The sequence below is a fragment of the Gadus macrocephalus genome, chromosome 6 (genome assembly GCF_031168955.1).
Source record: "Gadus macrocephalus chromosome 6, ASM3116895v1".
Classification (NCBI taxonomy): domain Eukaryota; kingdom Metazoa; phylum Chordata; class Actinopteri; order Gadiformes; family Gadidae; genus Gadus; species Gadus macrocephalus.
Genome location: NC_082387.1, coordinates 15,167,808 through 15,189,781, shown reverse-complemented (window position 1 = coordinate 15,189,781; position 21,974 = coordinate 15,167,808). Strand labels below are relative to the sequence as shown.

The 21,974-nt window shown below is 46.4% G+C and overlaps 2 protein-coding genes across 2 annotated transcripts; one reads left to right on the top strand and one right to left on the bottom strand.

Moving 5' to 3' along the window:
* Positions 1–761: 761 nt before the first annotated feature.
* On the top strand, positions 762–15,288 carry si:dkey-96l17.6 (uncharacterized). The gene is made up of 23 exons (XM_060054381.1): positions 762–1,009; positions 1,631–1,759; positions 2,639–2,836; positions 4,186–4,278; positions 4,727–4,800; positions 5,319–5,411; positions 5,784–5,906; positions 6,372–6,464; positions 6,795–6,855; positions 6,948–7,084; positions 7,235–7,402; positions 7,548–7,711; positions 7,923–8,014; positions 8,194–8,267; positions 8,595–8,694; positions 8,909–9,101; positions 9,408–9,588; positions 12,494–12,722; positions 13,336–13,496; positions 13,889–13,993; positions 14,142–14,239; positions 14,716–14,794; positions 15,003–15,288. The coding sequence occupies exons 2-23, from the start codon at positions 1,657–1,659 to the stop codon at positions 15,051–15,053; spliced, it is 2,670 nt and encodes an 889-aa protein (XP_059910364.1). The 5' UTR covers positions 762–1,009; positions 1,631–1,656; the 3' UTR covers positions 15,054–15,288.
* A 1,363-nt stretch (positions 15,289–16,651) lies between these two features.
* On the bottom strand, positions 16,652–21,166 carry LOC132459050 (cytochrome P450 1A1). The gene is made up of 7 exons (XM_060053435.1): positions 20,896–21,166; positions 19,651–20,262; positions 18,847–18,970; positions 18,656–18,745; positions 17,442–17,565; positions 17,255–17,341; positions 16,652–17,167 (listed from the first exon to the last, which is right to left on the bottom strand). The coding sequence occupies exons 1-7, from the start codon at positions 21,163–21,165 to the stop codon at positions 16,885–16,887; spliced, it is 1,590 nt and encodes a 529-aa protein (XP_059909418.1). The 5' UTR covers position 21,166; the 3' UTR covers positions 16,652–16,884.
* Between the last annotated feature and the right edge of the window lie 808 nt (positions 21,167–21,974).

The following is a 21,974-nucleotide window of genomic DNA, read 5'->3' as shown; positions in this document are numbered from 1 at the left end:
TTGGAATGTGATCATGATGTGCGTCTAGGTGGAAGTGAAAGTTGAGTCCTCGTCTTATTGTGATAAAAATAGACAAGTAGGCCAATGCGATGACAAACTTTTATCAAATGCCATTACTGTAAAAAAAGAAATGAAATAAAAGGTAGACAACGAACAACCAAACCAGGTTATTATATTATATATATTCTGGATGATGTCAGCGTCAAGTAAAGTTCTTTTTTTATTATCTAATGAACAACTTAAGGCCAGCCCCCAGAGTAATATTTATGGAAGCCTTTGAATTCAATTAGATGAATGCACTACATATTGATGAAAGAATGATCAGAATGTAATGTTAATTGTCTGTTTAGGGAAACAAAAATTGTATGAAAGCTTTCGTAAAAAGGGAAATGGTACCTTAAATATTACAGGTGACATGTTCTTCAATAGATTATAGCATCCATTCAAAGCAATGGAAATTAGAAAAACATTGAGTTGTAGAGTCAGTCTATATGTGTGTTCAGTTTCACTTAGTGTCCAGTTACAATCTCTATGTCACACACTCAAACAAACACACACACACAAATGAACACACATGCCAATCACATTCCCGCAAACACACACAGACACACAGTATGCAGGGGAAACCTGAGACCTCAAGCATTTCTTTATGTGTTTGTTTTTTGTGTGCGTGTGTGTGTGTGTTTGTCATGTGTGTGTGTGTGTGTGTGTGTGTGTGTGTGTGTGTGTGTGCGTGCGTGTGTGTGCGTGCACGCGTGCGGGCGTGCGTGTGAGTGCATGTGTCCGTGTATGTGTGCGTGTGTGCGTTTGTGTGTGTGACCCAGAATCCCTGATGAAACCTCATCTCCCAGCAGGGGTTAATATTTAAAGAGTGTTGAGAGTTTGGTTGCTGGTCGGCCGAGCCTTGACCAACTCTCCCAGCTCGGTCCCTAAACCCCAGCTGGGGACAACAACAGGTACATCAACGGCCGGGGACAACAACGGCTCTTAGAACCATTCGGAAACACAGGTAAGGTCCAGAAATTTGATATTCTGATATTTGATGTAATCAATCCTGTCCTAAAGGGATGTGATTAGTTTAGTCATGATTTCTCGCGCTTTTCCTTTGTTTACTCTTCTGGGTGTGTATTCATCAATTTATGAGATATTTCTTATCACCGTAAGGGACTCATTTCAGGGTACAAAGGCCAGTGGGCATGATGTGTGGTTCCAACTGACAAATAAACACATTCCCTCTGCGTTATCAGGGACCTGCTTCAAGGGTCAAGTTATAATGAGTAATTGTGAGTCAGTTGAAGTTGGAGTGAGATTGAATCGATAGTTATTTGGCTTGGTTTTGATTTGAATGGAATGCCTTTCTAAAGGGTTCAGAACAGACACTGTGTGGAATTATCGCTATCTTCTGTAACCAATTGTTTTTTTTTTAAAATGCGCAGATGCTCATAGTTAGCTTGGAGTCAAATGTGGGTTCCGTTCCATGAGCGGAATGCTAGGCCAGCTTTCTTCAACATCTGAAAATTGTTTTGCTTAACATAGACACAAAGTAGAAACAAAACAAACAATTTGATCGAGAAATAATTCAATATATTTATTAATAAATTGATTTTAGCACGAATGTTACCTTTCATAGCGTCCATAAAGAGCCACGCACTCAGCATGTACGGGAACTCTCCCGGACAAGAGAGCAGCTCCCTGGGACTCACCTTCCTGGGGAAGAAGGTGGGAAGACACCATGCAGTTGCTCCTGCAGGCCAACAGCGTGAGTACACACACACACACACACACACACACACACACACACACACACACACACACATTCATGCGCACCCTCACACACACAGACACACACATACCCTCTCACACACTCAAACGCATCCACACACACACATACACACCTACATGCACACACACCACACACACACAGACACAAACACATACACTCTCACGCACTCTGATGCACTCACACAAACACACAGACACACACACATGCATACCCTCTCACAAACTCGCATGCACCCACACACAAACACACACACAATGACTGATAAATGCCACATTGCGTTCAATAGTTTAATGTAAAAGTACAATAAAATGTTGGTTCTTTTGACCTTGGAGAAAGGGTCGGGTGGAGAGCTTAAATATTTCAGATGTTGGGCTCCAGAGTCGACTGTAGACAGTAGAGCAGACAATTCATCTTAAGATAGCAGAGCATAGTGTTCTCGATTTGATCTTACCTGAGTCTCTGGAGGCCAGCCAGGCCTATCGGAACCAGATGTCAACGCTGGACGTGAACAAGTGGCGAACAGACTACTGTGGGTATACTGATGTCTACTGGTTACGTAGTGAAGTACATTTCTGTGCATGTTTCCATCAGTGGGAAAATTGGCTCCTTATTTGGGTTAGGGTTAGGGTTAGGGTTAGGCTTTGTGGTGCAACTTACATTTACATTACATTACATAATAAATAGAGACATAGTATGAGTGAGGAAATTAATCTCACCTTGTGAAAACACAAAATGTTGTTTATTTTGTTTTGTCCGAACAAAATCTCTTCTCCTTGATTTGTCTCCGACACCTGGAAGGAAACATAAACCGATGTTCTTATTTACCTTATTTACCCTGTCCTGATTTGTGCGCAGGCGCCTGGGAGACGACCAACAGGTCGTCAGATGTCGAGGAGTCCACCGTCTCTTCGAAGGTGATGCACGCTCCGGTGGCGGCGGCCATCTTGGAGGACCTACCTGGCAGCGTGCCAGACCTTAGAGAGGATTCCCGGCGCCTGGCAGCCTGTCCGGTTTACAGCACACACATCCACCAGAACCCAGATAACACTGCAGGTCAGCCACGCACACGCACACACGCGCACACATCCACCAGAACCCAGATAACACCGCAGGTCAGCCACACACACACGCACACATCCACCAGAACCCAGATAACACCGCAGGTCAGCCACACACACACGCGCACACATCCACCAGAACCCAGATAACACCGCAGGTCAGCCACGCGCACACGCACACACACACATACACATACACACATTAATATTAGTAGATGCAAACCAAGGGAATAACTCGTCAATGGGATGGATAGATGCAATCCAAAAAATGACACCCAAACAACTAAAACACTATTTCTATCTTGGGTGTGCTTAAAGTGTTGATGAGCTCATGTATCTACCCTTGCCTTACCCTGTTCCCGTTAGAGAAAGCCAAATTATTTCCCACAGATTATCTCCAGTCATGATGTCATTCTCTTTTTCCAAACACAGGTGTTTCTAGGAGTAACACGCCCCGCCCACATTCCACGCATGGAAGGGTGGGGTTGGGGATGTTGTGATAGCATCAGGGTAAAACTGAGTGTGTCTTTTAGAAGCAAAACCAATGTGACCGTCCAAATCAGTTTAAGCAGGTATAATTAGCATATTATGAAAATTATGGTCCACACTTGTTCCTAGATTAGGATGCTGAAGTTAGCAATGTTTTGGCCTTTCTGTGTGTTGTTCTCTGTCAGTGCTATTCCATGCAGCAACACCCCTACTGTGCAGTACCCTGCATGGTATCCATGTTTTCTGTTCTTAATCAAAATAAAAGCTTAAAATCCATTTTAAACTGCATGAAAAGTTTAATCACTGGAATTATTGTGCTTTATTTTTTTGGCTTTATGTAATAAACTGTATATATATATGTGTTAAAAAACAATAAAACAATTCTAAATATCCATTTAAACCAGTGTGCTTAATTTTCTATGCATTATATTTATATAACCTCAATAATAGATTGGAGCCATTATAGAGAAGCTAAAGAAATTAACTACAGTAGCTCAGCTATAACTGGACTGTATTTGGTATAAACAGCCAATGTCAATGTTTGATTTAATGGTGGAGTCACAAACAGGACGATAGCATATCAAACAGAAAAGTCAAATACAAGTCAAATAGATCACACAAACTCTCTTAGAAATGTCCACACGTTTATACAAGCTCTATTTACAGTATAATCCAAATACAAATAAGGACATTAATGCTGTCGTCTCAATACGTGGACTAAATTTAAATGTTTTACATTTCATTAAACTAAATATAGTTTTAACGATCAAAACCCTTCTCCTGGCCATTGCATCCCTAGTGTACTGTGTGTTGTATTGATTCATATTACAGTCATGTTTGCTGTATTGTCTCTAGTAGCTGCTCAGCACAAGGCCTCCTGGATGCAGAGGTGGACCTCGTTCCGCAGTTGGATCTCAGCCGGTCACAGGAAACAGGAAAACGATCAAGGTGCGCAACATTAATTCAATGTGCTTTTGGCAGATTTCTGCATTATTTTTGTGTTTCTGTATAAGGGTACAAGTTTCCTTCCCAGTGTTAAAGGTTATTATGCAATATCCTGCTTGGGCATGTTTCATTATGCATGGTATTATAACCAATGGAAAATTGGAGAATCAATCCATTTTTCTATTCAGTATTTACACTAATAGGTCAATCTTTCTCAGCCTTAGAATGACAAAATCTCAAAAGTCGCTGTCCTATTTACAAATCAGTCAAAGACCATACACGCAATACTTTACTCTTCATAATTAAGTTCCAACAGTTTTGTTGAAACTGGTGAATATTCTTTTTATGGTTGTCAACTATGGTTTTCCATGAAGCTATTATGAAGCCGTCTATGGCGTTATTTTGCATCACTCCTCATAAGCCTGATTAAATCCACCATGCTCCTCCCCAGGCGTTAAGGAAGAGGACTCAGAGGACGTGAGGATCTACATCCCTTATGAGTCTGCTGAGCTGTGCATCACTCAGGTGACCGCGTTGCTCCACGCCTTGCCCAGAGAATGACTCATTTCATTTATAGTTATTATGATGTTTCAATTCATCCGTTGAGCTTCAGGGTACCCAAAGAGTAGACTTAGGGGGATACACCTGTTTATGTAATAGACATGAAAATATGTTTTATAGAAATGTTTTTCATCCAGCATTCTAGACCATCTTGTCACAACAAAACTTAGCTTGTGTCCTGGAGGGGCATGACGTTCAGGGCAGGCACAAGACAATGAAGGGATTATGTTGTGCTCTCTGGCTCTCTCACATGGTCGGCATGATAAGTCCCCCGGCCTAGAAGGTAACTCACCCTGCAACACCCTGGGCATTGTTGGCATAAACACAACACCACTGAGAAGTGTTTGTGTGTATGTGTGGGTGCTTGTAAACATGTACAAGTTTATGTATGTGCATGTATTTGTGTGTGTGTGTGTGTGTGTGTGTGTGTGTGTGTGTGTGTGTGTGTGTGTGTGTGTGTGTGTGTGTGTGTGTTAAAACAGATAGCCGAAGACATGGAGGCGATGAAGAACAGACACTTTGAAATGGTCAAAGAGCTGGAGGTGAACTTTCAGATCGCGGCTCGAGAAACCCAGGTGAGCTGCTATGTGTTTGTGTGTGTGTGTGTGTGTGTGTGTGTGTGTGTGTGTGTGCTTGTGCATTCACGTGTGTGTGCATTTGCGTTCATGCGTTTGCATGCTTCTGTGTGTGTGTGTGTGTGTGTGTGTGTGTGTGTTTGTGTGTGAGCATGCTTGTGCATGCTCATGTATGTGAGTGATTGCTCCATCGGGCATGTTTTTGTTTGAAGAACAACCCTAGAATGTGTGTGTGTGCACATAACTGTGTGTGCACAGGGCCCTGTGTCGCTCCACACCTGAAGGACGTAACAGTGGGGGTGGTGGGGGGGGGGGGGGGGGGGGGGGTGCTTGTTCCCTCACCTGAACCTCCGTCGTCTGGTGTGCGTTCAGGAACGCGAGGTGCTGAAGGTCCGGGCCCACTACCAGAACAAGATGAACGCCCTGAAGACGATGCTTGCTCTCTATCAGGGGAAGGTGGAGCAGAAGGACAAAGAGTGGCACCAGAAAGTCCAGGTACACCGCAAACCAACACATCCCTGTACTCATCGCCCCTCTGCCACCATGCTTGAATCGTCACTATGGTTACGCCCTCTCCTCCAAACCATGGCACAGCCGCCATCACTATCTGGCTTTAGAGCATCATTCACACATCATTTAGCATCATCACCTGAAGTCACAGTGACTGTAACCATGAACTCACTCAACCGGTGTGTTAGACCGTACTGTTATCCTGACTATTGTTCATGTGTTGTTTTATGGCTTTTGTTTCAACTTGCATTCTTGATGACGTACACTTGGTGTGTCACACAATCATCCAAGCTGAACCGGACATGGAAGCCCACTGACTTTTACCGTAGCTGATGCTGCCACCGTACGGCCTTCGGCAAAGGTTTAAAAATATTGACCGGGCGATAGAGCATGATGGTTTCCTCTTCCAATCCCTTTGCCCTAATTTAACCCAATCACTGATCTCTACAGGCCCTGACAGCCCTGAGGGAGCAACTGCTTGAGGAGCAGGGAGTAGAGAGAAGGAGGTGCAAGGAGGAGGCGCAGCAATGGCACAGGGAGAAGGTTGGAGCGGCCATATGTGTGGAGAAACAAACACACAAAGACAGATGGACGGACGGACGGACAGACAGACACAGAAACACACGCACGACTGCGCGCACACACACATAAACGACTTCCCTGTTCCCTTGACGCTGTCACCCCCTTGTGGCCTCATTACATACACACAAAAAAAAACATACACACAGTTCCTCTGAGACTGCTTATCTGCTCTCTGATCCTTATCACCTTCATTATATCATCTTCACCATCATCATCATCATCCTCACCACCATCATCATCATCAAATCTCAATCATCATCACCAAATATTCCCCAATTTTCTTTTTTTCAGAGCAAAATGCTTGAGCTGTTCTCCAGCCGCCTGGACCTCCTCAACAGTCACCAGGCCTCTAGTGAGCCTCCGATAGTATACAGTGTGTCTTCACGTGGTGCCTTTGAGTTGTGCGTTAATACGTCTGAAACCTGTTACGATGCTGACCTCCAGCCCTCCAGGAGCTACAGATGGCCAGACAGGAGGTCGGGAAGGTCCAAGAGATGTTGATCGCCGCACAGGAGCAACGACAGGAAGCCGCCGAGGAAGGTGACTCCCCCGAGAACAATGAGGAGTCTGAAAACCCTGCGGTGGGTATGGCCTCCGTTTCTTGTCTGAATATATTGTAACACTGTATTACACAACGTTTCCGTAGGAAATCAGAAACTATATATTAACGTGACATTAAAACACAAAGGAAATATCTTGTATTCTCAAAGTATTCGTAAAATATTATGCAGGCCTGCAGTGAGCAAGAGCTGCCACTAGAGGGGGCAAACGCCCGCCTGGAAGAGCTGAAGGAGAGCCTGTACCAGAGGGAGCGTGAAATCACGGAGCTACTGGGGGAAGAGGGGAGCCCCATCCCGCCGCCACCCTGCGCTACTCTTCTCCCCGTTCTCATCCAGAAGGTTTCATCCAGCAACTCTAATATTACAATTCTTGACATTCATATTGCCAAATTCATCCAAATGGGAATGTGTCTGGCATTCAGATATACTCACACATTGATAAACACACAGAAAGGTGACAGTTGTACCCTTATGTGTTTCCCAGGCCCATGCGATCTGTCTAACCGTCCCTGAGGCCAGAACCCATCTACAGCAGATGATTGAGGAGAATCAGGCTTCTTTGCTTCAAGCCAGAGACAAACTGGAGCAATTCAAGAAGACCAGAGAGGACCAAATACCCACCGAAGAAGAGACCGCCGACCCAACTGAGTCAGACACTAACGTCATTGTCTTTATTGTATTGTACTTGATTGCCCCACAGAAACCTGATTGGAAGAATCCAGAGTTAGTGCGGATTGCAACGATTGAATGAAGACCCAAAGAGATAAACAGTTTATAGACAGGTTACTTGCAACAGTGCTGTGTGTCATATGAAAACAGAGAGGCTGATCCTGTGTTGTTGTTTATTCCTCCCTGCCAGGCTGTCTGCGTTGGAGGAGGCAGTGGTCGAGGGGGAGGTCATTCAGATGGCTCTCAACTACATTAGAACTGGAGGCATCCCTGTTAAGCGGGGTCAGTAAACACAATTTGTAATTTTTACAGGGTTGTATATTGTTTTGACTCAACAGAATGTATCACTTGGATCGTGTATATTTCGGAACGAAAGATCGAAGGCATCTTAAGCGTTGTGTGATGTGTGTTGACTGGTTGCTCTGACCAAGTGGAACCCTCCTCCTCTCCCTTGTTCCTAGAATGCGATGCAGTGGAGCCGGAGGCGGAGGGAGTGAAGACTGTTGGCCAGCAGCTCCTGGGTCTACAGGACCAGGTGAGTCTACCTGGCACCTCCCACCTGTCAATAACCAGATAGATGTTCATCTGTTTTATATTAAAGGTAGTCTCAAAGTATTTGGTATTTTATAGATAGAGTATGTCAGGAAAATATTGGACGGTTGGTAAGTAGCAAGTTTTACTAGCAAGTAGCTACTAGTTGAAATGCACACACACACACACACACACACACACACACACACACACACACACACACACACACACACACACACACACACACACACACACACACACACACACACACACACACACACACACACACACACAGATGAGTCTCTGTTCTTTATCCCTCCTGTGTCTTTAGTTGAAGCAGGTGAAAGAGGAGAACAAGAAGGTGATAGAGAACTACACAACTGAGAGAACCCTCCGGAAGAAGTTCTACAACATGGTGGAGGACATGAAAGGTCGACAGAAAGAGAGAGAGAGAGAGAGAGAGAGAGAGAGAGAGAGAGAGAGAGAGAGAGAGAGAGAGAGAGAGAGAGAGAGAGAGAGAGAGAGAGAGAGAGAGAGAGAGAGAGAGAGAGAGAGAGAGAGAGAGAGAGACCCATCCTGGTCAATTAACCCTGGCTGCGCTGGGGGTCACACATGTGCTGACCTGTCACCTCTCTCCCCCAACAGGTAAGATCCGGGTGTTCTGTCGGATCCGGCCCGTGAACCGGGCCGAGGCGGCTCAGGGGGGGGTCGTCGTGGTGGAGAAGCTGGACGATTACTCGGTTGCCGTGGAGACCCCCCGTGGACTGAGGGAGTTCCAGTTCGACCGGGTGTTCAGCACTGAAAGCTCCCAGGAGGAGCTGTTCCAGGACACCCACAGGTGGGGGCTCCCCCCTCTACATCCTCTAGTGAGAAGGGGGGGGGGGGGGGGGGCAACTAAGGTAGCAGCTGATTGAAGTAATTAATGTGCCAAAGAAGGCTTGAAAACCTTTAATGACAGCAATTTCTGGGAGTCTTATTCTCGTTTATTGTGTTCTTCTCAATCAACCGATCTGATTGAGAATCCATTCCTTAATCCATGTCTCTTCATATCTACCGTAGACAGTCCCTCAGCGGAATAGTCGTCTGACTGACACGTACCTATAGTGAATCGACTCTGTGTGTGTCTATCCACTGTCTCCTGCAGAATGATCCAGTCGGCCATCGATGGCTTCAACGTGTGCATCTTTGCGTACGGCCAGACGGGCTCAGGCAAGACCTTCACCATGGTGGGAGACAAGGAGTACCGGAGCCCGGGCATCATGCCCCGCACCTTCACCGCCATGTTCGACATCATTAAGGACAACAGCACCCGGTTCGACTGCAAGGTGACACCAGGGCACACACAGAGTCTGATTGGATTAAAGGATATAAAGGACATGGCATTGTTGCAGTATTCTCGAAGAAAGTTGTCCAATCCCGGGTTGCTTTAACTCACTTCATTTATTATAAAGTCGTCGGCATGTTTCGGCATGGTAAGTGAAGCTATACGGAGGGAATTCTAGGAATCGTGTGGAACACGTGTGAGAGGAAAATACCGTGATCTACTTCAAGCCCCCGGGCTTAGGCCCGGGGGCTCTCTGCGCGTCTACCTATTGATCTCTGGCCATCTCCACCCCTTGTCCTCAGGTAGAGACCGTCAAGTGGGCGTGGCCTAGTGGGCGTGGCCGGGGTGCCGTACTGGCTTCGGCTTCTTCGTATATATAAAAGCGCTGCTATCTGTGGCTGGATCAGCCTCCAATACGGCTTATATGTTTGGTCCTGCTTCATTGGGTCTATGTGTGGGTAGCTTAGATTCTTAAAATACGTAACAGCATCTTGGGCTTGAAGTGCAGGATCAAAACCATGAAAGAGTTATTAAGAATTTGAAGGATATCTATCTGTATTTCTTTTGGCATCCCATCATAACTTCATAGCTCTTCTTAACTTCTCTTATGGCTTGGCATCTCCCCTCCACGCCACCAATAAACTCAAAAGGGTGGAGATATCGGTCCATCTATTTCATGTTTCCTTCATGTTAGCTATGAAAAGGGTAAAATGACATTCTGACATGTTATTGACATCTTATTCTCAAATCTCTTCTGTGTCTTTCCTGTTCTCCCATCTCTACTATGTCTCTTATTCTCCACGCTCTACTTTCTCTCTTATTCTCCAACCTCTACTGTGTCTCTTCTTTTCTCAAATCTCTACGTTCTCTTTCTGACCTTTCACTTTATACTCTGTCTCTTAGGCCCCGTCCACACGAAGCCGAAACCGTTCCGGTTTCGATCTATCCGGTTTCGGAGTATCTCCGTAAAGACGGAGTCAAGCGAAACCGGGTAGATCTGTCGAAACGCTGTAGTACACATGCCAGGCCCATAAGGGGCGCTGCTTCTGCTACAGAAATCCAGAAGAAAATTAAATAAGAAGAGGCGAGCATGCGCATAAAGGCTGCCCCCCGAACCACTAACAACACAAACAAACAGTCAGTCAACAGTCTCAATAAATAATGGCTTTAGCAACCCAACAAGGGACATGATCTGCTGCAGAACGATTACAAGCCTGTAGTCCGCCATCATCTATTTTGTTGTGAGTTCTGTGACTCCGCGGGCTTAACAGTCATTGGCTAGAGGGTCGAGGGGTGGGGCGATGACATCATGGTTTACGGTTTCAGTCGGTTTCATGCGTCCACACGAATCCAAAACGAAACCGGGTAGATTTGAAACCACCTCCGAGGGTGGTTTCAGAAGTATACGGTTTCGGTCAGCGGATTCACCGGCTTCGTGTGGACGGAAGGCCGAACCGTACAAGACCTTTGCGGTTTCGCCATGAAATCGGCTTCGTGTGGACGGGGCCTTATTCTTTAACCTCTACTGTGTCTCTTCTTTTCTCCAATCTCTACGTTCTCTTTCTGACCTTTCACTTTATACTCTGTCTCTTATTCTCCAATCTCTACTGTGTCTTTCTCTCTTATTCTCCAATTCCTACTGTCTCTCTCTTATTCTCTAATCTCTCATGTGTCTCTGCTGGTCTCTAATCTCTCCTGTGTCTCTCCTGTGTCTCTCCTGGTCTCTAATCTCTCCTGTCTCTCTCCTGTTCTCTAATCTCTCCGGTGTCTCCCCTGTGTCTCTCCTGTTCTCTAATCTCCCCTGTGTCTCTCCTGTTCTCTAATCTCTCCTGTGTCTCTCCTGTTCTAATCACTCCTGGTCTCTAATCTCCCCTGTGTCTCTCCTGTGTCTCTCCTGGTCTCTAATCTCCCCTGTGTCTCTCCTGGTCTCTAATCTCCCCTGTGTCTCCCCTGTGTCTCTCCTGGTCTCTAATCTCCCCTGTGTCTCCCCTGTGTCTCTCCTGGTCGTAGACCAGGAGAGACCATCACGGTTCGGGACGCAAGTGATCCGCGGATCGGCTGATAAAAAAAAAAAATGTTGTGCGTTGACGTGATCAGCGCATGTTTAGAGGACAATTCGGGTATTAACAACATCATCAAGTATCGTAGCGAAATACAGTTTCTGTTGTGTTTTATTTGGCGTTCCGTAAATCCCATTGAACGTAAACCGGAACCGGAACCGGAACCGGACGTGTTTAGGTTTGGTTGTAGTCTTTTCGCTCGGTTTGCCGTATCAACAGTAGGGCTAGAACCGAGCGAAAAGACTTCAACCAACCCCCTTGCAATGAGCAATGAGTCTCCCAACCGAAATCAATGGATTTACAAAATGCCAAATAAAACACCACAGAAACTATATTTCGCTACCAAACTAAAAAAAAGAAGATACGGATGTCTGCATTGCCTTGGGAGAGTGTAGACTCTAAACTCTCCCCAGGAAATGCAGACATCCTGAATTGTAAATCCAGGATTAGGGATTATGTACTATCCTATCCATGGTAAAAAGAAGATTGAATAATGCCTCAGATTGCACATTTTTTAAATATTGACCATGCTTAAAGGAAGCAGGATTGTTAACTAATTTGTCACTTTATTTTGTTTTTACACAGTTGAAGATTTTATTTAAAGTCACATTTGTTGATCCGAAAATGATCCGACCAGTGACTCAAAAACCGTGACCCGATCCGAACCGTGAGCTTTGTGATCCGTTGCACCCCTACTGTTCTCTAATCTCTTCTGTGTCTCTAATCTCCCCTGTGTCTCTTCTGGTCTCTAATCTCTCCTGTTCTCTAATCTCTCCTGGTTTCTAATCTCTCCTGGTCTCTCCGGTCCTCCACTGCTCTGCCTCTGGACGGCTGCTCCCCGCCCAGGTCTCAGCCTACATGCTGGAGCTGTACAACGACCAGCTCCAGGACCTGCTGGTGGGCCAGGCGGGGGACGGGCCGGCCACGCAGGCCCCGCCCCGCAGGGTGGAGATCAAAAGGAACAGGAAGGGCGTGGTGTTCGCCCAGGGAGCGGAGACCAAGCAGGCCACCAGCGCCCCGGAGCTCCTCGCTCTGTTCCAGCAGGCCTGCGCCAACCGGCACATCTCCTCCACCAGTGAGTCACAAGGCCACTGCGGACTGGTTTGAATTAGCATTTACATGCAGGGTATTTAGCAGACGCTTTTACCCTGCTTTTACCCAAAGCAACTTACAATCAATGATAAGTATTTGTCAGAAGAAAGGGAAACAATATATTGTCCTTCTGTGGTTTGGAGTCATGGAGTCGTTGTTAAGGGTTGTCCACTGGGGTGATGAGGCCGCGGTTAGCCCAAGTTGCTACTGGGCTTGGGACTTGGGAGATTGTACCATGGTTCACTAATTGTGTGGTACTGTAGCTACTAAGATAGGGTCACTGCTAGCTGGTCTAATACATTGATCCCATGTAACCGGGACAGTAGTCTGACTCGTGAAAAGCAGATGGACATTTCCTCTTATTTTAGTTGCTAAGATGTCAGGAAGACTTATTGACAGTCCATATGTTGTTGAAAACAAGAAGATGGCTAGTAAATATGCCTGTCAAAATGTCTCCATTAGATATCCAACCACATGCTCTATCAAGGCAATGTTCTGCTGTTCATAAGGTCTCATTCATACAAAAACTTGCTAACGGTATCTGACTGCAAACGCTGGTCAGAATGGAACTGTTTGTCTGTTTGCCTTTCCCGTAGAGATGAACTCAGAGAGCTCCCGCTCCCACCTCATCATGGGCATCATGGTGGAGAGTAGGAATCTGACCAACGGCAGCGTGAGTTGTGGGAAGTTGAGTCTGGTCGACTTGGCAGGCAGTGAGAGAGCGGCAAAGACCGGCGCCAAAGACCACCAGCTCAAGGTGGACAGGCCTGGCAAATGTTTGCTTTTATTTATCTAGGCCATGTCAATGTTTTTCTATTCTTCACTCTCTTTTTATCACTTCCCTTCTGCTCTCTTCTACTCTCCTTTCTTCTTCTGTCCTATATTCTCTTCTATTCTCTCTCCTCCTCCTCCTCTCCTCTCCTCTCCTTTCATCCCATCATCCCTCCTCTCTTCTCCTCTCCCTTTCTCTCCTCTCCTCTCTTCTCCTCTCAATTCCTCTCCATTCCTCTCCTCTCCTCTCTTCTCCTCTCCTTCCCTCTTTTTCTCCTCTCCTCTGGTCACCTCTCTTCTCCTCTCCTCTCCTCTCTTCTCCTCTCCTCCCTCCTTCTCTCCCCTCCTCCCCCTCTCCTCTCCTCTGCTCTTCTACAGGAAGCTAACTCCATCAACAAGTCGCTGAGTGCCCTGGGTGATGTGATATCAGCCCTGTCCTCTGAACTGCCTCATGTTCCCTACAGGAACAGCAAACTCACTCAGGTTCCACTCTGTCCATACAACAACCACGACAAACACACCAGCATTACAGCACAGCCAGCAGCTTGTGAGCCATGTCAGCCCAAGGCATGCCCTTGTGTATTTATGCCCCTGTTCACAGCTGTTTGTTGTGGGTTTTTCTGTCTCGAAGGTGATGCAGGATTCCTTGGGTGGCAACGCCAAAACCCTGATGATCGTCAACATCTCTCCCTCGCAGTATAACATGGACGAGACCCTCACCTCCCTAATGTGAGTCCATGTAGAAAAGGATGAAGGATATTCAATGAGAGAGAGAGAGAGAGAGAGAGAGAGAGAGAGAGAGAGAGAGAGAGAGAGAGAGAGAGAGAGAGAGAGAGAGACTTGGCAGAGTGTGTGTGAGAGAGAGAGAGAGAGAGAGAGAGAGAGAGAGAGAGAGAGAGAGAGAGAAACATGGCAGAGTGTGATTAAGAGAGAGAGAAAGAGAGATGGCAGAGTGTTAGGGAGAGAGAGAGAGAGAGAGAGAGAGAGAGAGAGAGAGAGAGAGAGAGAGAGAGAGAGAGAGAGAGAGAAACATGGCAGAGTGTGCAAAAGGGAGAGAGAGAGAGAGAGAGAGAGATGGCAGAGTGTTGGACAGTGTGAGGGAGTTTGAGAAAAGTATATGAAAGAGAGAGAGAGGTCCTTCTTACGATTGTTTTCTACAAACACTTTGAATGTGGACCCTTCTGAAAGTATCCAACTCCCCACAGCTATGCCACGCGAGTCAAGGCGATCACCAACCACGCTCAGAGAAACCTGGAAAGCAAGGAAATCTCAGCTCTCAAAGAGGTGAGGTTCAGTACACACACGGCTGGAGGCTTACGGACCGAACCCTGGCGAAGGAGGCCTCTGGGTGTCAGGAACGAGTCAACACTCAGTTAATACAGAAGCCACCTTTTACCACGTTGGATAACATCACAAAACTGATGAAACACCAAATAAATACAGAGCAGGAGGTCACAGCAGGTGTGAATGGTTGTTCCCCTCCTCTTAACAGGTGATCTTGAAGCTGAAATCTGGACAGACGGTCGAGGAAGAGGAAGTCTGAACTCTTCAAAAGCAATTTTAATTGTGTTGTTCTGTGACCATTCTTCTATCATAGTTGGCTTTAACTTTTGATTCTGAATGTGTTTATTTGTATTTTTTATATTTATTCATGGAAGTCAATGGACTATTATCTGACTGTACTGTACTAATGACTGTAACAATACCTAATGCTCCATAAAGGACTTCTTAGCCTATATGAACACTTCATCATAGTACTTCACATAAACTGTACATACTGCATACTCTTGTTCTCGTTCAATGGTTGTTATTTTGTCTATTTCTGCAATTAATGCAATATTAACGTCACGGCTAGTTACTTCGGGAGGTCACTCCAGTACAGAACAAACCGTACAGAAGTGATTGTGATGAAGAAGTGTTTGTTAGGGGGTCGTTCTGGGTCCCAGACTGGGTGGAACCGAGAGTGGGCAATTAAGGGCATCGCGTGTTGTATATCAATGGGTGCTTCTCGGTCCAAGTTCTGGACTTCCCCCTCGATCTGGGGCCCCCTGTAGGCCAGGCTGAGTAATTACAAGGTCAGTTGGTCTGGTGAATGATACTTCTATTGGCGCCCGTTGAATTAGACGAAGTCTCTTTGGGAACACAATGGTGTGTGTGGGATGGAAACAGCTCTGTACATCTTGTACACTCACTGTCAAACACGCAAGTGGTCCCGGAGTGCTGGTGGGTGCTAGAGCTGGACAATGGCTGGCATGGGGACGTGTGTGTGCGTGTGTGTCTGTGTGTATGTGTGTGTGCGCGCGTGTGTGTTTATGTGTTTGTGTGTGTGTGTCTGTGTATGTGTTTGTATGTGTGTGTGTGTGTGTGTGTGTGTGTGTGTGTGTGTGTGTGTGTGTGTGGGTGTGTGTGTGTGTGCGTGTGTGTTGTTAGATGTGTATGTGTGTGTGTGTCTGGATGTGAATCTGAATGTAAAGTTGGCATAGCTGTTGTACACTCAAATTGTGTGTTGTTCCAAACCAAATCCAATTACCAAAAGGTATTGGTTCATTCCTACCCCGGGGGGATAGGACATCATACTGTGAGGGGAGTCCTATCCTCCCCTCACAGTGCGATGAACAAGACCTCCATCTTCCACGAGTTAACCAGCGCTGCGTTTTCATTGGTCGGTGCCCAGTCCAATCAGCAGCTCCCAGCTGATATAATACCGCGCTATACCGCGCTCATTAAGCCAAATTAGCGCGGTGACTCCTAGCTTTGCGTGCAGCGTTTCATTGGCCGTTCCACATCAGAGGCGACCCAGCGCACGGCCCCAGTGATTTGTTATTCTTTAATAACCTCCGTGGTTTAAATCGTACTATGAGCTCCATGGAGCAGCGCTAACAGTGGGACAAAGGCGGCCGCGCAGCCTACAGACCGGCCAGCCCCTCACGGATGAGGGCCCCATTAGGGGCGATGGCGGTGGGTGTCCTCTGGGGATTTGGTAAACCCACACACACACACACACACACACACACTGACACGCACACAACTCATAATCACACACACACACACAAACCACGTACCTGTACGGTGATCCTCAGATTATACTTATGTATATTTATATATTTATACTTATGAATGAATTGACCACATACAAACAAGCAAATTAAACCTCCTTTATTCTGAACGGCAATGATAGTCTACTGCACATCAAGTGTTTGACAAAAAATGAGAAAATATAAATATATTGCAAATTATATTTAGCATCTGTTTTAGTACAGGTTAAATATCGCAGATTTCGTCAGCCGCTGTGTTTGAATATCTAAACAAGGCCAGATGATGTGAGTAATGTAGCTACAGAGGGCCGTCCTAAGAAACACGCAACATGATGAGTTCTAGAACCTTGAGGAGATGCTAATGAGGTATGGGCGTGGCTTCATGGTCAGACCGAACTCGGCGCTGAGATCCAGCTCCTGGCCGGGGACCTTTTGGAGCCGCAGGTCGCGGAGCAGCGTCGTGAGGAACACAAACATCTCCAGGCGGGCGAATCCGTCTCCAAGGCAACGCCTCTTCCCCATGCCGAATATGAGGACCTTCTCGGTCCGCTCCTTGTCGAGGCGCTCGGAAGGATCCATGAAGCGTTCGGGCCGAAACACGTCTGGATCGCCCCAAAGATCTCTGGAGACCGGGACGTGAAGGATGAGGAGAGCGTTAGAGCGAACGAAAATTCAGTCCAAATGAGGTTAAAGGGATACTCCTACGTACTTATCATGGTTGACTTGGTGCTGGTTGATGAAGACACACGTGTCTTTGGGGATGAAGTATCCGTTCAACGTGATGTTTGTAGTCGTGCTGCAAACACATACAAGACTGACTCCATTTGAATCCCATCTCGAATATCACCATCACTTTAAAGATGGACTTTCCTACTTGAGATAACAGGTGAACTCACCAGTGAGGGATAGTGAGGGGCACGTAAGAGGCGTGGCGAAACACTTCGTACAGGAAAGCTTCGGTGAAGGGCATCTTCGGCTTATCTGCAAACCTGGGAACTCTGGCCGAGCCAATGTGTTCATCTAAGAGAGACACAGAGACATGCAGGGTTTTAGTGGCAATGAAATCCCAGCAACACCTCAAAATTTCAAACACCCTAACCCCTTAAAATCGATTTTTGGAAGACTCAGTTGTTGTACAACACTTGACTCAGTTGTTGTAAAACACTTTTTAATCAAGTAATCGTTTAGCTATTAATTTGATTATTTTGCTTTATAGTTAATTTCTGACTCATTATTTCTTATTCACACAGCTATGATTTGGGCTCTTGTCTGTGAAACAGTAAACGTGACAGAGGGAGAGAAAAGAAGCATTGTGAACCCTTCTGAACCCAGAGACCTGGGTTCAAAAGGGTTGACAACACTTTTTGTTGAGCACAAAGTGATTTCTCAGCAAACCCAATCACTATTCAGGGATGCTGTGATGTGAACGCGACTCCTGATGCACACTTCTGAGAGCGCTTGCCACGTGAATGGAGGATGTTAAACCATGTGTGTGTGCATTGGTGGTTGCGTGTTACCGCCTTTGTGTCGGCCCAGAACAGCTCTCTCTTTCTTCACCTCTTTCACACTCCCGTTCTCATTCTGCCTCATCCTGTCTCCTTTTACTGCGGCTCTCTTCCTTGCTCTCTCTCGCCTGGTTTGTGTCTAACGGGCTTGAGAACAAGTCTGTGCTTAGAGCAGAAGGCATCGTAGGTGTGCATCTATGCAAGCACTTATGTATAAAGTGGCGCACAAAAGCAGGTGAAATGTGTGGAAGTGTTGGAAAAAGGATGTGTGTGTGTGTGTGTGTGTGTGTGTGTGTGTGTGTGTGTGTGTGTGTGTGTGTGTGTGTGTGTGTGTGTGTGTGTGTGTGTGTGCGCGTGCATGTGTGCGTGCGTGCGTTCGCATGCACATGGATGTGTGTGTGTGTGTGTGTGTGTGTGTGTGTCAAAGGGTATTTATATACTGCTTTAAATTCTCCACATCTTTTTCATGTTAAAATTCCTGACCGAAAACTATTGCTCTCTTAATTTTCAGTTTACATGTGGCAATCATAAAAGATGCATTACTCATTAGCCGGCATGTAAAAGAAGATTTGTGTCACTGAATAATCAAGGTTTATAATCAGTACCTATCTCCTGGTGTATTCGGGCCTGGGTGTCTGGGAACTTGATCAGGTACAGGAGACTCCACTGTAGACCAGCTATGATGGTGTCAAATCCTTACAAAGAAAAGCCAACATTTAAAAAGAGGAGAGCAATTATCATCCACATTTACACAAGTCTTCTTGAGCATCACTCGGCTATCACCAAGGTAACGGACCTGCTCCGAAGATGTCTATGACGGTGTGAATGATCTGGGTGTTGGAGAGCATGGATCCATGCTGGTCCTCTCCTCTCTCCTCACACTGGGCGATCAGGGCGTCGGTGATGTCGCGGATCGAGTTCTGGACTCAGAGGCGGAAATCAATTGCACACACACAGCACACAGGTAAACACAGGTAAACACATTTCCACAAGCAGAATCGCTGTTGTCACTGTTTACAGAATGTATTTTAAACATATTTGTTAATTGTTCTTTTGTACTTTTTTCAGAGCAATGTGTGATACTAACGTTGGAGTTTACCGTTTCAGAAGTCCAAACTCAAGTGCTTTCCGCTGGTCAGAAAATGTGCCTGCAGTAATGCCTGCTAAGTTACGCGTGTCTTCCACTTGACTGCTAATTTCAAATTAGCGTGCGTGCAAACATTTTAGCCTCTCCGCGCAGGAACAAAGGTCCTTCTTTGGCTTTGACCACACAGCAAAAACTGCATGTGTGGACACTGATTAATTAAAAAGTTGTCAGCAAATGAGTGGACATTAGAAGAAACAAAAAAAAAAAAAAAAACAGAGATCACAACTAGGCTTAATTTCATAAGAAGTTTGAAAATGATTCATTACATATAAATACAAATCAATACATATTCACTGGGATACATTTCCTTCATAGTTATTTCTAATATTTGTATTTGTATCATTATATATTATATACATATTATGTAATGATGCATGTATTTCTAGTTTGTAGTCGGCTCTCCTACTGTGAATGTGACCAGTACAAGGCTCTCTATTCACTTCTCCTCCACACCTTATCGAAGGAGGCCACGTGCTCCTGGATGTTCCTCTCCATGAAGCCGTTCAGCCTGCGGATGTGCTCGACCATCCTCCTCAGCGACGGACTCGGGAAGTACCGGAACACCGGGAAGAAGTCGGCCAGGTTCCCGGCGGCGAAGATCCTCAGCACCTCGTTGTTGACGCGCACCACACTGAGGAACTCCTCGTCCTCGTGGTCGTAGCGCTTCCCGAAGCACAGCGCGCACACCACGTTGGCCACGGAGGTGACCAGGGGCCGCGCCGGGTCCAGCACCCGGCCCCCGGGGCCCCCGGCGGCGGCCCGCACCCGCATGGCGTCCACCAGGCCACCCGCCTCCGCGCACACGTGCTCCTCCAGGAGGCAGGAGGCCTCGGACCCCCGGGGCTCGGCCCGGGAGAGGGTCCGCAGGGCGTGCTTGCAGAGCTTCTTGTGCAGCGTCCAGGCCGGGCCGTACTCCTCGCTGAAGGTCATGCTGGTCCCGTCGGCCACGGCTGAGAAGGTGAAGAGGTCGGGCCGGCCGGCGAAGGCCTGGCCCTGCCGCACCAGGGCCTGCCTGATGGTGGTGTAGCCGCTGAGCACCACCACCGTCAGGGAGCCCAGACGCACCTGGAGCAGGAGGCCAGCGGGGGTTAACGCGCCGGAGCAGAGAGCTTCAGCCGGGGGTCAATGACCCCTATGGGGGTCCGCAGGGTAAATGTCCCCAAAATTTGCTACCAAAGTTCTCTTTCTTCTAAAAATGTGTTTAGATGTACTTTATAATGATGCATTCAATGCTAAGACTTTGTGCCACTTTCACACATGGCGCAATAGACGCACTACACATTAGTATTGGCCCAGTTTAATAAGCAACACAATGTTATACGATGTGCAAAAGGGGGTTCCTCCACTGAGTCACCATCAGCATAAGCATCCTCGCCCTGAAAAGCGTTTACATCCCCTGCTCTAGAAGAACACGGTGTCGTTCTACCATGAGGATTTCATTTGATTTGATTTGATTTATTTGGAATAAAAGACATATCCAAGGGATATAAGAAAAACATGACAAAGTGCAAGCACTTATTGGCATCATGGTCCCTGATGTTACAAGACAGGACATACATCCACATAAAACAAAAGATTAAACATCATAAAAAATAGAATATAAAATAATCTTCCCTAACCCTTACTTTCTGTGTTAAAGTGCAAAGTACATAGACAAACACCAACAACACAGCTCACATGGAGCAGCTCCAGGATCACCTGGAACACGTCTCCGTACTGCAGCCGGAGGCGGGTGAGGGACAGGTGGGTCTGGCTCCCCATCTGCAGCAGGTTGCCCACCAGGGGCCAGGGCGTGGGGCCCGGGGGTGGCGGGGCGCGGGGCCGCTCCGGCTGGGGCCGGTGGTGAGGAGCCCTCCGGCCCCTGAGGGCCACCAGGAGTAGGGTGAGGACACACAGGGCCACGGTGACCCCGGACACGTCCACACAGGGGTCCCCCGGCATGAGGGGGACCCTGAAGCTCAGCCTCATGGTGGTGGATACTGGAGGAGGGAAGGGGTCAGATGCTCCCCAGTCAGGGTTAACAAATAGAAACAGTTAGGAAGTAGCAACCCAGCAGGAAGAATGTAAGAAAGAAGCACAAAATGGAGAAAGAAAAGGAAGAAAAGAAAGAAAGAAAGAAAGAAAGAAAGAAAGAAAGAAAGAAAGAAAGAAAGAAAGAAAGACAGACATTAAGAAAGAAAGAAAGAAAGTAAGACAGACATTAAGAAAGAAAGAAAGAAAGAAAGTAAGACAGACATTAAGAAAGAAAGTAAGTAAGACAGACATTAAGAAAGAAAGAAAGAATGAATGAATAGATGAAAGAAAGAAAGAAATGAAGTAGGAAAGAAAGACAGAAAAAATGAATAAATGAATAATGAAATCAAAGTAAGGAAAGAAAGAGACCATAAACACTGTCCATACCTGGCATTGGTAAGCCTTCAGCAGGAGATTCTCATGTGATCCTTTGGAGTTATTGGAGGTTATGGTGTCTGTAGAGGAGCCGGCCCCCATCCCCTTATGCACAAACTGGCCCCCGGGATCCACCAACCAGACACAGTAGGTGAGGAAGAAGAAAGTTATCCGGGACAGTATGGAAAGGGTTATCGTGGTGGGGCTGTACATCACCGAGAAAAAGTTTTATCGAAATAAAAATATGTCATAAAAAAATATGTCATAATAATATGTATTATCTTGTTCTAAGTGCAAATGCTTCAAATAAATACAATTTTAGTCTGCTATTGATTTCATTATTAGTCGTAATTAACCTGTACTTTTGCGACGCCTGCTGGAAATAAGGT